The following is a 17520-nucleotide window of genomic DNA, read 5'->3' as shown; positions in this document are numbered from 1 at the left end:
AGCAAACGGAAGCGGCGCGTTAAAAAAACAAAAAAGAAGAAAAAAAAATCATTGACAAAAATAATAGCGCTACTAAACATTTCCTCTTCGACCAGAAAGCACGTGGGGTTTTTCCTGTTCGACCGTGAGGAAAATCTAACCTTTAAAAGTGAACACAAGCTGCTGTAATGGCGTGAAATAGTTTCTAATATTATCACTGAGTGTGAAGATTTCAGCTTCAAAGCAGTTCTACCTCAAAATGCCTGAATATGACTATTACATGACTATTTTCTGATGATTAAAACATTATAAGAGTGCAATCATTTCAATAACACTTAATACTGACACAGTGTTTGTGTGATCCATCCTGACTCATGTACAAGCCGTGTATAACCCAGCACACATGCCCACAGTGAGTTATTGGGTTTGGGTTAGTGGGCGTGGGTTAGTGGGCACGGGTTAGTGGGCGCGGGTTAGTGGGCGCGGGTTAGTGGGCGTGGGTTAGTGGGTGTGGGTGTGGGTTAGTGGGCACGGGTTAGTGGGTATGGGTTAGTGAGTGTGGGTGTGGGTTAGTGGGCGTGGGTTAGTGGGTTAGTGGGCACGGGTTAGTGGGTGTGGGTGTGGTTAGTGAGTGTGGGTTAGTGAGTGTGGGTGTGGGTTAGTGGGCATGGGTTAGTGGGTGTGGGTTAGTGGGCACGGGTTAGTGGGTACGGGTTAGTGGGTGCGAGTTATTGGGTGTGGGTTAGTGGGCGTGGGTTAGTGGGTATGGGTTAGTGGGTATGGGTTAGTGAGTGTGGGTGTGGGTTAGTGGGTACGGGTTAGTGGGCACGGGTTAGTGGGTACGGGTTAGTGGGTGCGAGTTATTGGGCGTGGGTTAGTGGGCGTGGGTTACTGGGCGTGGGTTAGTGGGTATGGGTTAGTGAGTGTGGGCACGGGTTAGTGGGTACGGGTTAGTGGGCACGGGTTAGTGGGTACGGGTTAGTGGGTGCGAGTTATTGGGTGTGGGTTAGTGGGCGTGGGTTAGTGGGTATGGGTTAGTGAGTGTGGGTTGGTGGGTGTGGGTTAGTGGGTGTGGGTTAGTGGGCGTGGGTTAGTGAGTGTGGGTGTGGGTTACTGGGCATGGGTTAGTGAGTGTGGGTGTGGGTTAGTGGGTACGGGTTAGTGGGTACGGGTTAGTGGGCACGGGTTAGTGAGTGTGGGTGTGGGTTAGTGGGTACGGGTTAGTGGGCACGGGTTAGTGGGTGTGGGTTAGTGGGTACGGGTTAGTGGGTACGGGTTACTGGGCACGGGTTAGTGAGTGTGGGTGTGGGTTAGTGGGTACGGGTTAGTGGGTACGGGTTACTGGGCACGGGTTAGTGAGTGTGGGTACGGGTTAGTGGGTACAGGTTAGTGGGCACGGGTTAGTGAGTGTGGGTACGGGTTACTGGGCACGGGTTAGTGAGTGTGGGTGTGGGTTAGTGGGTACGGGTTAGTGGGTACGGGTTAGTGGGTACAGGTTAGTGGGCACGGGTTAGTGAGTGTGGGTGTGGGTTAGTGAGTGTGGGTTGGTGGGTGTGGGTTAGTGGGTGTGGGTTGGTGGGTGTGGGTTAGTGAGTGTGGGTTAGCGGGCGTGGGTTAGTGGCCACCGGTTCGTGGGTGAGATCAGATCAGACACAATGCCAAGCCTACAGAAGACGGAGGTGGCTACAGGCAGTTAGGACGGATAATTGGTCCGAGAAGCTCAAAGTCTTTGCAGCGCTCATTTCATCTCATCTAAATAGGATCAGCGTGAAGTCTGACATGCTGACTAAGAATTTTTACAGGCTTAGCTTGCTAGAAAGCTAGCATGATAATTTATATTGCTTTAACAAACTTGGGTAGCTCACCTAAAATCTACATCAAGTAACTAGCCAGCTAACGCTAAGCCGAGGAGTCGTCTGTAATGATGCCTTTATGGCACCTGTTTTGGCAGCACTTCAGCTTTCAGTGCCACAACATTCTGCATGCTGTAACCATAAAACATTACATCCTGAATATGCCCACAAGCAGCAAGTTGTAATCATCAAGAGACTTGTATGTCTTCAGTTTCAATTCAACTCAATCAATATGGTTTACATAACACTTTTTAACAATAGACATTGTCAAAAGCAGCTTTACAGAAATTTACAGAAGCTTTGCAGTTTCTCTCTAGTATAAATACTCTGAGTTTTTATGAGATATCTGCACTATATGCCCAAAATGTGTGGTTCCTCCCCAAACTGTTGCCCCATAGCAGGAAGCACACAGTTGTATAGAACGTCTCTGTGTGCTGTAGCTTTACAGTTTCCCTTCACTGGAACTAAGAGACTGAAACCTGTTCCAGCATGACAATGCCCCTGTGCACAAAGCGAGCTCCATGAAGACATGGTGTGTGAAGGTTGGAGTGGAAGAACTCGAGGGTCCTGCACAGAGCCCTGACCTCAACCCCACTGAACACCTTTTGGATGAACTGGAACACCGACTGAACCCCAGACCTCCTCGACATCCCAACATCAGCGCCTGACCTCACTAATGCTCTTGTAGCTGAATGAACACATTCACCCCGCTCCGTCCATTCATGCCGCTCCATCCATTCATCCCACTCCATCCATTCACCCCGCTCCATCCATTCACCCCACTCCGTCCATTCATGCTGCTCCGTCCATTCATGCTGCTCCGTCCATTCACCCCGCTCCGTCCATTCACTCCACTCCATCCATTCACCCCGCTCCATCCATTCATGCTGCTCCGTCCATTCACTCCACTCCATCCATTCACCCCGCTCCATCCATTCATGCCGCTCCATCCATTCATCCCGCTCCATCCATTCACTCCACTCCGTCCATTCATCCCGCTCCGTCCATTCACCCCACTCCGTCCATTCACTCCACTCCGTCCATTCACCCCGCTCCGTCCATTCATCCCACTCCGTCCATTCACCCCGCTCCATCCATTCATCCCACTCCATCCATTGCCCAGAGAACTCCCGCCAACCCCCCAAGGTCAATCAGTGAAATGAAGAAAGATCACGGCCTTGAACAGCATGTTTTCTGAAATAGCTTTATGTAAATGTAGATGGTGTAGACTTTTTTTTAATGTTGTGTGTGATGGTAATGACATTTTTGCCTTGTACTTATTAACATTAGTTAATGAAATTTGAGTGTATAAGAACAAAATGTACAAAGAACTGGATTTTTTTGCCGAATCAAACTTCAAACAAATAATAATGTGTTTAGTAAGGACATACTGTATAACACAGCTTCTAATGTCCTGCTGCAAAATTATGAAAATGTTTTCGATCTTCAGATTTTGGATTGGTCACTGCCCTTGCTGAAATGTGCTCCACTGTCACTTCTCATTTCCATCATAACTTCAGTTGAAACTCTAAAGCTGTTGTCTGAAATCCTTTTGTGATGTTGCTGATGTTGTTCATATTGCTTTTCGCTTGACTTTATTTACATATGTGACCTTAAGGTAATCCAAAAGTAATCAGATTACATTACTTCCGTATTGTGATACCATATTGTAACTGTAAAGGAACACATTTTTAAAGTAACCTCCCAACCCTGCAGGCTAGACCACCACTTAGGATCATTTAGCCACTGATAGGACACCAAGTCATACCCAGCTAGCATATCCATGTAAGTCCCACATGTGGGAGCCCATATTGGGGCCCAGATGTGGCCACATGTAGGGCCCTTGTAGGCGAACAGAGTGGCCCCCACATGGGCTTAATGAGGGTTATTATGGGTACATGAAGGGTCCTGCATGGGCTGTAAAATGGGCACTGTCTGAGTGTTGTATGGGCTGCACAGACTACTTTATTTTACAGTAGCTGCTTTTAACTAGGAAAACATTACACAGAATAAATGATGCATATTACAATAAACTTTTTTTATTTAAAAATTTACAGCAAAAAATAAGCAGATCAACAACAATTATAAAATTATCAATATTAGTACATCAGTGCCTATACACCAACACCAACATCAATACTGTAACTGTTTATTAAGCTTAAACTTAACAGTATTATTCAAATATTTTAATAGTTATAGCTATTCATACTGTTGATTTTCATAAATCCAAAGAGGTTATTTTTAACAATAATAGTAATGATAACAGCAATGTAATCCTTTAATAATCTTTTTCTTAAATATAGCAATAAGTTATTCAATGATATAAATAGCTATAGTTTAATAACACTCAAATTTCTCAAGTGCATTCTGAAAGCCCATCAGAATGCATGAAGGAGGTGGAAAAAATTCATATCTTACATGGTTACCTGATGTTCAAATAACAGGGAAACAGTTTGGTGTCAAAATTTAAAACTAATTCTTTAACTCTTTATTCTTAATTCTTTAACTGTTAGAGTCAGCCGCTGGTAGATGCTGTGTTCATGGTTCCCCCTGCACTGCTGTCTAGCATGCCCAAATCATCAAAGGCAGGTGATGATCCCAGTCGTGTTGGTGGTGGTCAGTGATGATGGCCCGTTGCGTGGTCAGTCACTGGTTGAACAGTTTGACCAGCTCATCACTCTGGATGAAGGGGTGTGGTCCACATTTTCTGGACCCCCACCGGTGGCACATCTCCGCTATCACCTGAGACTCAAAGTTCTGCCCCTGGTCGCTGTGCAGCTCTTCTGGAAGACCAAAATGACAAAAGAAATTTTCCAGCAGCCTCCCCAAGGTGGTCACAGTGCCCTGATCCTGGACTGCAAACACCTCAGGCCACTTTGTGGAGTAGTACATGGCCACAAAGATATATCGGTTACCAGCATTGGTGACTGGAAACGGCTCTAATATGTCCACCACCACTCTTTTTATTGGGGCACTGGAATGGAGGGACTGGAGTGGAGCCCTCGAATTCTCTGAACATCAGCAGCAGCATCCACAGTTGCTGTTTCACACCCTCGCTGAGTCTTTCTCCACTCCACAGCACTCCCGCACTCAATTCAATTTTTATTCGTATGGCGCTTTTAACACTGAATATTGTCACTATGCAGCTTTACAGAAACATATAAATTCCAGATATAAATTTTTAATTTATAAATTTATTCCTAGTGAGACGGTGGCTAGGAAAACCTACCTGAGACGATATGAGGAAGAAACCTTGAGAGGAATCAGACTCAAAAGGGAACCCATCTTCCTCCCATATTCTTATGAACATGAACAATAGAGGCATTTCTGAATTCATTATAGTTTTATCTTGAAGTCTATTTTGTTGAAGTTATCAACCTTTCATTGGAGTGCAAAACTGTTCATAGCAATTGCAGTCCTAAGGAAGAACATCCACAGCCATTTTTATGGTTTCTATGTAGTAGCATCCACAGTAATCTCTTTGATCTTTAGGCTGTCCATGTGGGGCCATCCTCAGCAGCGGTGAGTGGTTTTGAGGTGATGAGAACTCAAACCAGAAGTAGGATATCAAGATGGATCAGGCAGGTCCAGAGAGCAGAATCTGCTCATAGGACTGCAATTGCTATGAACAGTTTTGCACTCCATTGAAAGGTTGATAACTTCAACAAAATAGACTTCAAGATAAAACTATAATGAATTCAGAATATAATGCTACTCTTGAGATATCAGTGTCGCTCGACAGAGAGTGAGAGAGTGAGAGAGAGAGAAACACCGATTATTAGGTATGCTCATTGTCATGTAATGGTTAAAGATGTGCAGAGTGAAAGCAGGGACTCCGGCAAGACTAGCTATGACAGCATAACTAAAAGGGAGAGCCAGAAGCTAACACAGACATGAGGGCTCCTGGGACATAAAGCTCCAGCCACTCCACCGTCGACAACCCTGAGTGAACGTGTGAGAGTGGGGGGGCGACAGCATCCAAACATCCCAGTTCACCACAACACTCTATGCCTGTGAAACCCTCCAGACCTGCCCCTGTACCTAAGAAAAAACTATTCACTAAAGGCTTGACTAAACAAATATGTTTTCAGCCGAGACTTAAACACTGAGACTGTGTCTGAGCCCCAAACACTAGCTGGAAGGCTGTTCCATGACTGTGGGGCTTTGTAAGAGAAAGCTCTACCTCCTGCTGCAGCACGCGCCTTTTGATCTGAGTAGGCGTGGTGAAACATAAAAGACCAGAAGTTCGCTCAGGTACTGAGGCGTGAGACTATTCAGTGCTTTATAGGTCAATAGTAGTATTTTAGAATCAATACGAAATTTGATTGGGAGCCTGTGCAGTGTGGATAAGATAGGGGTGATGTGGTCATATCTTCTGGTTCTAGTAAGGACTCTAGCTGCTTGTTTGTGCTCCTACTGGAACATCCAGACAGTAAGACATTACAATAATCCAACCTAGAGCTAACAAAAGCATGAACTAGTTTTTCTGCATCATGTAGTGGCATTATATTTCTTATCTTAGCAATATTTCTGAGATGAAAGAAAGCTATCCTAGTGATATTATCTACATGAGCTTCAAATGAAAGACTGGAGTCAATAATCACACCAAGGTCTTTTATGGCCATCTAGAGTTACTATGTATAGTCAGGCATATAAAAAAACACAAATATTTCTAGTCCTCATATTTAACACACAAAAAAGTAAAACAATACACTGTACTACAACAGTATGTTTTATAAAGTATCAACAATGTCAGCTAACACACACACACAGAGTGTGAGAGAGGCAATACAGTACACATACAGTATATGATGCAATACATGTACAGTATTTAGACAGCAGTAAAATTATTAACCTTTATAACCCATGATTACAATCGATATTTTATTGCACTTTAAAGATGCAAAAAGTTGAGAGAAGCACAAGATACACTGAGAGACAAAACAGGTGAGTGCGGCTGGCTAGTACAGAGACAAAGAGTGTGGAGTCCCCAAATTTGTGTATATATTTATGGTAGTAAATGATAAATAGATTAATACTACATATATTTTATGCATTTATGACTTACTAAATTTGCAAAACTCCAAAAAAATCTTCCCATTTAATTATTGTTGGCAAACTCGCGAATAATCCAATCTGCAAAGGTTAAACCTGCAAATGTGGAGGACCAACTGTAATCAGAAAGCTTACATCTAGCTGCATGTGGTCCTAGTGCAAGTACCTCTGTCTTGTCAGAATTAAGTAATTAAGTTATTATAAATTAAGTTTAGAAGTATCCCGTGTCTAATGTCCTTTACACATTCCTCAACTTTATTAAGCTGGTGTCTGTCATCTGGCTTTGCTGAAACATACAACTGTGTGTCATCAGCATAACAGTGGAAGCTAATACCATGTTTACGGATAATTTTGCCCAGAGGTAGCATATATAAAGAAAAGAGCAGTGGGCCTAAAACAGAGCCCTGTGGGACACCAAACTTTACCTTAGCATGAGAAGAGAAGTCACCATTTACGTTTACAAACTGATAACGATCAGTCAAATAAGACCTGAGCCAGGAAAGGGCTGTTCCCTTAATGCCTACTACATTTTCTAGTCTATCGAGGAGAATAGCATGATCAATGTTATCAAAAGCTGCACTAAGGTCAAGCAGCACCAGCAAGGAGACACAACGCTGATCAGAGGACAGCAGTAAGTCATTTACCACTTTAACCAGCGCTGTCTCTGTGCTATAATGAGCTCTAAATCCTGACTGATACATTTCAGGAATGTTATTCCTATGTAAGTGTGAGCATAGCTGCTGTGCTACAACCTTTTCTAGGAGATTGGAGATAAAGGGGAGGTTTGATATTGGTCTATAGTTGGACAGCTGACAGGGGTCAAGGTCAGGTTTTTTAATCAGGGGCTTGATAACTGCTAAATTAAAAGATTTAGGTACATAGCCAATGCTAAGGGAAGAATTGATTATCTTTAGAAGAGGTTTGATTGTTTCTGGAATTATCTGTTTGAAGAAACATGTAGGTAAAGGATCTAGTATACTGGTTGATGATTTTGATGATGAAATTAGTGAAAGTAGTTCGGTCTCTCGAAGGGGAGTAAAACATTCTAATCACAGATCTGGTATTATTATATTATCGTCTACAGGGTTAGTTATAGAACTGTCTGATTTTAAATTAATACTCTGAATTTTTTGCCTGATATTTTTTATTTTACCATTGAAAGAATTCATGAAGTCATCGCTGCTACATAATGATTGTGTGCGTGTTTCTATTGTGATCTTATTCCTAGTTAATTTTGCTACAGTATTAAATAGGAATCTAGGATTATTTCTGTTATCTTCAATTAGGGTGGAGAGATATGTTATACCAGGGTGCTAGTTTTTCTATCTAATTATTTTTCTTTTAAGTGGAGCTACCTTATCTAGCATGTAGCAGAACATTGACTTTAAGCATTCAGTTGCCTGATCAAGTTCTTCGGGATCAGACGGTGATCCAATCATGGTTGATAAATCTGGGAGATTACTGATAAAACTCTGTGCAGTTGTTGATGTGAACGTACATTTGACATGGTGACGTGGCAAGGTGCATATATTATGATTAATACACATTTTAAATGAGATGAGGTAATGATCTGAGATAGCTTCAGACTGTGGACATGAGACTATATTTTCTATATTTAATCCGAATGTTAGTATTAGATCAAGAGTGTGACCACCACTATGGGTGGGTCCTATTACATTCTGATTAACCCCTACAGAATCTAGAATGGACACAACTGCTGTTCTCAGAGGGTCATCTGGATTATCAAAATGAATATTAAAGTCTCCAACAATTAATGCTTTGTCTAAAGAAACAACCAGGTTAGAGATGAAATCTGCAAATTTACAAAGGAATTCAGAATATGGCCCTGGGGGTCTGTAAATAATAATTACTGGAATCACCTGGGTAGACTTATTTTTAGTGGCTACGTATGTTATGTTAGAATAAAGAACTTCAACGGGTTGAACTTATGACTAGGTTTTTGTGTGACGGCTAGATTATCATTATAAATGACTGCGACGCCTCCTCCTCTGCCAGTTAGACGGGGCTGATGTATGTAACTGTACCCAGGAGGACTAGCTTCATTTAATGCTACAAACTCGTTTGGTTTAATCCACGTTTCTGTTAAACACAGTACATAAAACTCCTGATCAGTAATGGTTTCATTAACAATAAGCGCTTTAGATGTAAGAGATCTAATATTTCACAGTCCTAGCTTCAGATCAAAAGTGCTGGCTGTGCATTTGGTTTGATTTAATTTTATGTTAATTAGGTTACTAAAAGAAACTTTCTGAGGTTTTTTACATTTTTGTTTAGCTCAGGGAACAGACACAGTCTCAGTATAGTGGAACTTGAGTGACGACTCAGTGCAGCTAGCAGACGGTAAGTTTAGCCTGCTTGTCTGCTCCCTGGCTTTGCTTTGGATTGTCACTGATTAACTAGGCCTGTTCTGAGACTATGAGCTACAGTCAGGTCCACAAGTATTTGGACAGTGACACAATTTTTGTAATTTTGCCTCTGTTCACCACCACAGTTCGATTCAATTTAATTCAAATTTATTTGTATAGTGCTTTTAACAGTGGATATCGCCACAATCAGAAGGCTTTACAGAAATAAATACATTAAAGATATAAATTGTAAAGGTATGAATTAATCCCTAATGAGTAAGCCAGAGGCGACGGTGGCAAGGAAAAACTCCCTGAGACGATATGAGGAAGAAACGTAGCTTCATTCTGGCAGATACACAGGTTTCTGTCAGGAAAAGAGAACGTCCATAAATATGAGCAAATCTCATTACCACATTCTTTATATGTGGACTGTGCTGAACTGAACAGATTAGCTGGCTTCAATGGCATAATTACTAATGAAGGTCAAAGCACATTATCTTTATTATGACAAAATGTGGAATAAATGAATGAAGTGTAGTGATATATAAACACAAAGTTTACTGCCATGTAATCAATAAATAAAGCGGATATTAAAAAAAGCTTTCCTAACAGTTAAAGGTGCAATAGTCAGTTTTTTTATTTCTTACTTGTACAAATAACCTGCAAAATATGTAAAACCAAGAAAAATAATGGGTTAAGCCTTGACCTCAGGACAGAAGTATTATGTGGCTTAAAAAAACATTTGAAAAACTGACTTCTGGCCTGGAATGCTTGTTTGTGTTTGGATGTGTTATGGCCCAGACTGGGCTCCTGTGATTCCCCCTTCCTCATGTTTCTGGTGTTTGTCTCTCCTACTTGTTCTGTTATGTGTGTGTGTGTCTCTGGGCGTGGTGTTCCACTTCATGCCTCTTCCTGATTAATCAAGTGAACGCACCTGCTTCCTCCTCATCAGACTGCAGTGTATATAAACCCCAGTTCTCCAGCTACTCATCACCAGATTGTTCCAGCTACCAGTGCGGTATCTGAGATTAGGTCCTTTCTTGTGTTCGTGTTCAGCTCATTGTTGCTTCTTGTCTGTCCCTTGTGTAATCCTGTTTTTCCCCTGTGCTCTAGATCCCTGCCTGCCCGCCTGCCCTCTGCTATGCCCAGCCTTGCATTGCCCTCTGCTACGCCCAGCCTTGCATTGCCCTCTGCTACGCCCAGCCTTGTTTTGCCTTGCTTGTTTAATCTTGTGCCTATGTTCTGCTTCTGGGTCCCAAGCCCCTCATTGGTTATTACAGAATGATCTGGCCATCATGGAACCAGAAGAACCAGATCCCCTACACTCAGCTCTCTCAAGCCATGGTGCTCTCCTGGGCCAGCATGACCATTCACCCCATACTGTAACTTACATCAGACTGTAATTTACCTCAGACTGTAATTTACCTCAGACTGAGTGTTGAGGACAGCAGTGCTTTAGGTGATATAACATTTAATATCACATAAGTTTTTTCATTATGTTTATATGTTGGATGTCTAACTTGATTATCTTAGCCTAACTTAGCCTGTGTTGATAATATTTGTTCATTAGGGATAAATTTATAAATTTATAAGTTTAAAATTTATATCCCGAATTTATATATTTTGCTAAAGCTGCTTTGTGACAATGGCCATTGTTAAAAGTGCTGTACAAATAAAACTGAATTGAATTGTGACTTGTGAAGAACAGTGTTTTTCTAATGTTAGTGTTTGAACAGTAGTCTAAACTTTAACATTATGAGCACACATTCAAAATAATGGAGCCTCCCAGGTAGCGAGCTAGGTCGCTAATGCTCACAGCCCAGTTCAGGAGCTTAGCTAGGCAGCTACATCATACGCTACATGTCTTACTTTTTAAAGGCGAATTTAACTGGCTCATGTGGATGAAATTATGAGGGAGACTGATGGATTGTACACTGCTGTGTGTGTGTGTGTGTGTGTGTGATGCTCCATAGCAGGATTTGATCAGTGTGAGATGAGATTAGAAACATCTGCTATTTCTATTGTATGTATTGGTGACTATATAATAAAGTTATATTTTACTGTACTTTCATCTACAGTTTTTACAGCAAAGCAAAACATCATGTGATCATCCTTGCTTATTATATGCTTCTGAAGTAAGTGACCTATTTACTAATTTACTACATGATGTTATATTTTGGCTTTGAAAGCATTAAGATCTGAAATGTGGAGAGAGTGAGTGGAACACTATCCCTGTCTATGCAGAACTGATATTTATTAATATTAGGCCTCATTTATAACTCCAGATTGATTTATAAATTGTTCATAGAAACATTTACATAAGGAATTTGGTATTTGTGAAAATTCCATAATTTCATAAAAACATTCGTATCCACTTGTTCTCCTGAGTGTGAATAAATAATGTAAACCTCGACTTCAAATCGTATACAGTGGATATAAAAAGTTTACACACCCCTGTTAAAATTGCAGATTTTTGTTATGTAAAAAAAAAATAAACCAAGATAAATGATGTCAGATCTTTTTCCAGTTTTAATGTGAAATAGCAACCAACAAAATTCAAGAGAAAAACAAACAAACGTTTTATGGGAAAAAGAAAAAACTTACAATAATCTGGTTGCATAAGCATTCACACCCTTTTATAATGAGCATGTGATCAGAATTAACCACATTCACATTCAAAAGTAATTATCATACAGCTGTCATTAATGAAGTGATTCTGACTAACTCCAAATAAACACCAGCTGTTTCTGTATGAGTTTCTTGAGTTTCTTCTTGGTTTCCTCTCACTGCTGAAGCCATGGTCCACAAAGAGCTTTAAAAAAACATGTACAGGACCTCACTGTCGAAAGGAGTTAGGGGTACAAAAGAATTTCCAAAACATTAGATGTACCATGGACAAGTGGAGAAAATGGGGCACCACAGTAACTTTACTAAGAACAGGACGTCCCTCCAAAATTGACAAAGGAACAAGAAAAAACTCGGGAGGCTGCCAAGAGACCTACAACAACATTAAAGGAGCTGCAGGAATAGCTTCCAAGTAGTGGTCAGTCCCTGCATGGGACAACTTCACGTGTCTGTGCTATGGAGTACTGTGGCTAAATGGAAGCTCTATCTCACAAAGACAAAATAAAACGAGCCCACCTAAATCACCCCAGATCCATGTGACACAATGTGTTATGGTCTGAAGACCAAGGTTTGGGAAAAACTTAAAAGATATGTTTGGCACAAGTCAGTATATCACTCGAAGAACATGGTGAAGCGTGGTGGTGGTAGCATCATGCTATGGGGCTGCTTCTCTGCAGCTGGGACTGGGGCTCTAGTCAAAATAGAGGGAATCATAGATAGCTCCAAATACCAGTTCATTTTGGGAGAAAACCTGCAGGAATCTGTTAGACGATGAAGAAAAAAATTCATCTTCCAGCACGATAACGACCCAAAGCACAAATCCAAGTCAACAAAGGATCGGCTTCAGAAGAAGAAGGTCAGTGTTTTGGAACGTTCCAGTCAGAGCTCAGATGTAAATCCTCGAAAACCTGTGGAATGAGATGAAGAGGGCTGTGCACAAGAGATCTGCTCACAATCTGATATTTCCGGAGCATTTTTCCAAGGAAGATGTGCTAAGATGGTAGACTCTTACCCAAAAGCACTGAGTGCTGATTTACAAGCAAAATGTGCTTTTACAAAGTATTAGTATTAGTACTATAAAGTATTACTATTAGTACACTTATATAACCAGGTTACTGTAACTTTTTTCTTTTTCCCCTAAAATATTTGTTTGTTTTTTACTTCAATTTTGTTCACATTAGATGTGGAAAAAGATCTGACATGATTTGGTTTCACTGTTTACATTAAAAAAAGTTTATATCCGCTGTCTTTTAATGCTGTGCAACACTTCCAGCACGTCGGCTAACGCGCTTAAAGCAGTTTAAAATAAGTTTCCCTGTGTGACTTGCTTGTGTGGATGATCACCGGGGTACAGTGTAGATCTCTTTTTCTCCTCCGCTTCCATGTCTCCATTTGCCTTTAATTATTTGCCTCTGACTATGATCACTTGCTAAAGTTTATATCCATTCCTGTATTCTGTTTTGTATTGTGCATGACTGGTTGTATGACAGATGCTGTATTTCTCATTTCTTGTGTTTTGGTACAAGGCATCACTGTGAGTGAACACACCGAGGTCAGAGGTGATAGCACTCCCAGGCACAGGCAGCATAAGTCCTTCTTCCTCTTATCTCCATTCCCCCTTCCTTTTTTCTCTAACATATACTAGGCTTGTGCAATCTGTAGATTTGAGCTGGTGAAAGCTTTCTAAAGTGCTTCTATTGGTGAAGATTCTAGCATCTTTTGGGGCAGTAGGAGGAAATCCATGCGACTAGTTTCACCTCCTACAGCGTTGCACAGCTTGTGATTTACATTTGTCCAAACCAACCTGTTTCTCTACAAACTGTGTACTACACTTTTTCTTCATTTGTGCACTTAATGTACTATTAATACTATTAATACTTAAAGTACTATTATTACTGAATAAATACACTGCAGTACAGACGGAGAACCTTCCAGACAGTTGCCCATCTTCCCAGGAGTGAGCGTTCCAGAAAATTCAGTCTGATGTCAGACCATTTAATGCGCAGAGATATAAAGAAAAACCCAAGAGCTACATCATGTGACCTACAGGCCTCCATCTTTGGTCTCATCAGTTTGGTCATCATGCACAATTCAATTCAATTCAATTCAATTTTATTTGTATAGCGCTTTTAACAATGGACGTTGTCACAAAGCAGCTTTACAGAAATAAATGGATTCACAAAAATATATTGTAAATATTTGAATTTATCCCTAATGAGTGAGCCAGAGGTGAGGTGGTGAGGAAAAACTCCCCGAGATGATATGAGGAAGAAACCTTGAGAGGAACCAGACTCAAAAAGGAACCATCCTCGTCTGGGTGCAACGGAGAGTGCAATTATAAATAAATCCCTTCTATTATTGTGTACTATATGGACAAATAGTGCAATTGTGCAACCAGTAAATTCATCACAGTTTTTGCAAGAAGTCCGGCTGGTTAAAATCTATCCACTGTCCACTGATGGAGTCCTGAGTACGAAGCTGCTCGTGGCAACTGCAGCCCCAAAGCCACTACAGCAATCGCAGTCCCAAGCCATTACAGTACAGTACAGTACAGCTCCCCATATGTGATCCCCAAGCCATCTCCACAGCCCCCAGGTGGCACCATCCCCAGCAATCCAAATGGTTCTTCAGGCCGCCCATATGGGGCCCCAGCAGCAGTGAGCAACTCAACCGATGAGAACTCCAACCAGAAGTAGGGCATCAGGATGGGTCAGGCAGCGAGGAGGAGCAGAAGGGGTCAGGATCACTGGCATCTCTGGTATCTCAGAAGTAGCATGCACAGCACCATGTTTGGTGAAAACCAAACACGGCGTATCAGCACAAGTACCTCATACCAGCTGTGAAGCATGGTGGTGGAGTGGTGATGATTTGGACTTGTTTTGCAGCCACAGGAGCTGGGAAACTTGCCGTCATTGAGACAACGATGAACTCCACGTTATACCAGAATATTCTTGAGACAAATGTGAGGTCATCTGTCCAGCAGTTTAACCTGCGATGAAATTGGATTATGCAACAGGACAATGATCTCAAGCACACCAGCAAATCGACATCTGAATGGCTAAAGAAAAAATGAAGGTGTTGGAATGGCCAAGTCGAAGTCCAGATCTCAACCCCACTGAGATGCTGTGGTGGGATCTTAAGAGAGCTGTGCTTAAACATCAGTGAACTGAAGCAATGCTGTAAAGAAGAGGGGGCCAACATTTTCCAAAACGATGTGAAAGACTGATAAACTCCTACAACAAAACATTTACTTCAAATTATTGTTGCTAAAGGTGGTTCTACATGTTACTGAATTATAGGGTGTACTTATTTTTTCCCACCTGGTTTCTGAATGTTGCTTTACTTTTTGGGGGAAAAAAATGACTACATATTGAAATGTGTTGTGTTTTGCTGTTTTCACCTGAGGTTATCTGTTGGTTTATAGAAGTTGGTGAGGAACACACAATTGTCATTTAGGCCCTGATAAATAAAAACAGAATTGAAGGTGGGTGTACTATCTTTTTTTTTTTCTTTCTTGAGGTGGATGAACTACAACAGCAGAAGATCACATCAGGTTCCTCTCCTCTCAGCCAAGAACAGGAATCTGAGTCTATCATGAACACAGACTCACTGAAACTGGACAGCTGAAGATTAGGGGAAAAAAATCACCTGGTCCGTTTCCAGTCTTCAGCTGTCCAGTTTGGATTCATAGCTAAACATATCATTCATCATTTTTTGTGATGACTGGCCAATGCTAAGGCTTTACAAATGCCTGCTGAAATCTGATTGGCTGATAGTCCTGCCATAATGTTTCAATTAGCAAGTCATCTTAGAAACCCATTTACAGCCTCTCTCAAAGGAACAGCATGCAACACTTTATTGGACCAGCAGTAGCTGAGAAACAGCATATTATAGCTCCCCCTATTGACACACTGAGGCCAATACTGGCAGCTCACTTGAAAAGAATCTCAAGCGCAGGTTTTCTAAAACATAATGATTTTAAGCCCTACTGATTAACTAAGCTGCACCCCAGAATGGATTAACTGATATTTGTCCACCATGTTTTTTTAAGAAAAAAAAAATATCAGTGTGTTTCTCATAGTTACTGATGTTGAAGCTCTTATGAACATTTTGCCATTGTGAAGAAGTTGGAATAGACCCATGACCGTGCTCCAGGATTGAACTTGCTCTTGCTGTGTGGTGTTTGTGCAGATTTGTTTATTTATATCTCTTTTAAAATAGGTTACGTTTATAGGGTGTGAAACTTTAGAGGGTGCTAAAATATACAGATAGATAAATGGATGTACTTTAATGATCCCTAAGGGGAAATTGGGGAATTTATAATACATTATCAATTATTAATTATAACAGGCTTTGCAGTTTATCAGTGATTATTAACGTCATGCGTGTCGAGCTGTATTATTTTTCTCTGCATTATAGCAACTGCAGTAATATCCTCTGTCCACTGGGCGTGATTACATGGCACATGTCACAACTATTCTGGCTTAAAATTTCAGCACCCCCAATATGATCATGCCTCATGCAAGTTTTGAACTCTTTTGCTTCAGTTTTTAACATACAATGGAACACATGCCCAGTTAGCTTTCTGTGCTGTTTCTGGTCAAGTTGCACCATTTTGGATCAAATTAATTGGTGGAAAATCCCTATAATCATCTATTACCATTGGGAAAACAGACAGAAATGCAGGAAACAGGCTTCATACAAACTTGGTATGGAATGGCATTATTGCAGAGAAAATAATCCATCAATTCATTCATTCTCAGGGAGACGGACAAAATGACATTGCTCACTTTTATTTAGCAGATTTAAATACAATGACCAAGTCTATCTCGGAAGGAAATCATTTCAAACACTAGTTTATGCTATGGTAGAAGAGAGTGAGATACATGGAGGACACAAAGGAACTACTGTTATATGTAAACATCCCAGAGAAATTGAACAAATGCTTGTCAAGGCATTGGCAGCTTTTCTTTTTTTTTTTTTTTTGCCACACAGAGGAAAACATTCCTTACACAAAACACTCATACATTAAAAAAATACACTCATTAGTTTCTTTTTGAGTGTGCTTACCTAACTTCAAAATAATATCCATATAAATTCATAAATTGAAAATTATTTCATAATTAAGGAAGCATTTTCTCAGGAAGATGTGCAAAAACCTCTACAGAAGCTGTACAATAAAGTGTGTGGGTGTCTGTCTGTAAATGCTACAGGAATCATGAGAATTGAAATGAAGCTTGGCTAAAATATCATAAATTGGTCCTTTTATACGCATCTTCATGTAAATTCTGTACTCACTTAAAATAAAAAAAGAGAGCAGAAAAGACTAAATGCGCTAAGCATGGGAAAAAGGAGGTGAATGTTTCAATGATACCAATAATAAAATTGTTGAAATATTTTCCTGTTTTTCTCTCTTTAATGCATCCTCCATAACATCTTTGGACTGGCAGGACTTAGCGACTGTATCCGAACTCATCTGCGTCATCGGCACGGAAGTCTCCGTAGCGCCAAATGTTGAGCTGAAAGGAAAGGCGTGCAGACGGTTAGAAGAAGGAACAAGACTTTTTGGGGAACATGTACAATGAGCAATCAAAAAAATTCCAATCATTACAGGGAAAAATCACATTGTATTGTCCCGCTCA

At 40.9% G+C, this 17520-nt stretch overlaps 1 protein-coding gene across 1 annotated transcript in view; it reads right to left on the bottom strand.

Moving 5' to 3' along the window:
• Positions 1 to 16655: 16655 nt before the first annotated feature.
• Positions 16656 to 17520, bottom strand: part of snd1 (staphylococcal nuclease and tudor domain containing 1) — an 83635-nt gene continuing 82770 nt past the window's right edge. Inside the window, exon 24 of the mRNA XM_026943322.3 lies at positions 16656 to 17397. Coding sequence (XP_026799123.3) covers positions 17332 to 17397 — 66 coding nt within the window. The 3' untranslated portion in view covers positions 16656 to 17331. The remainder of the gene's footprint in view (positions 17398 to 17520) is intronic.

Source organism: Pangasianodon hypophthalmus, chromosome 18 (genome assembly GCF_027358585.1).
Source record: "Pangasianodon hypophthalmus isolate fPanHyp1 chromosome 18, fPanHyp1.pri, whole genome shotgun sequence".
In the NCBI taxonomy this organism is placed as follows: domain Eukaryota; kingdom Metazoa; phylum Chordata; class Actinopteri; order Siluriformes; family Pangasiidae; genus Pangasianodon; species Pangasianodon hypophthalmus.
The sequence above is the reverse complement of the archived record's forward strand: the minus strand, read 5'-3'. Positions and strand labels throughout refer to the sequence as shown.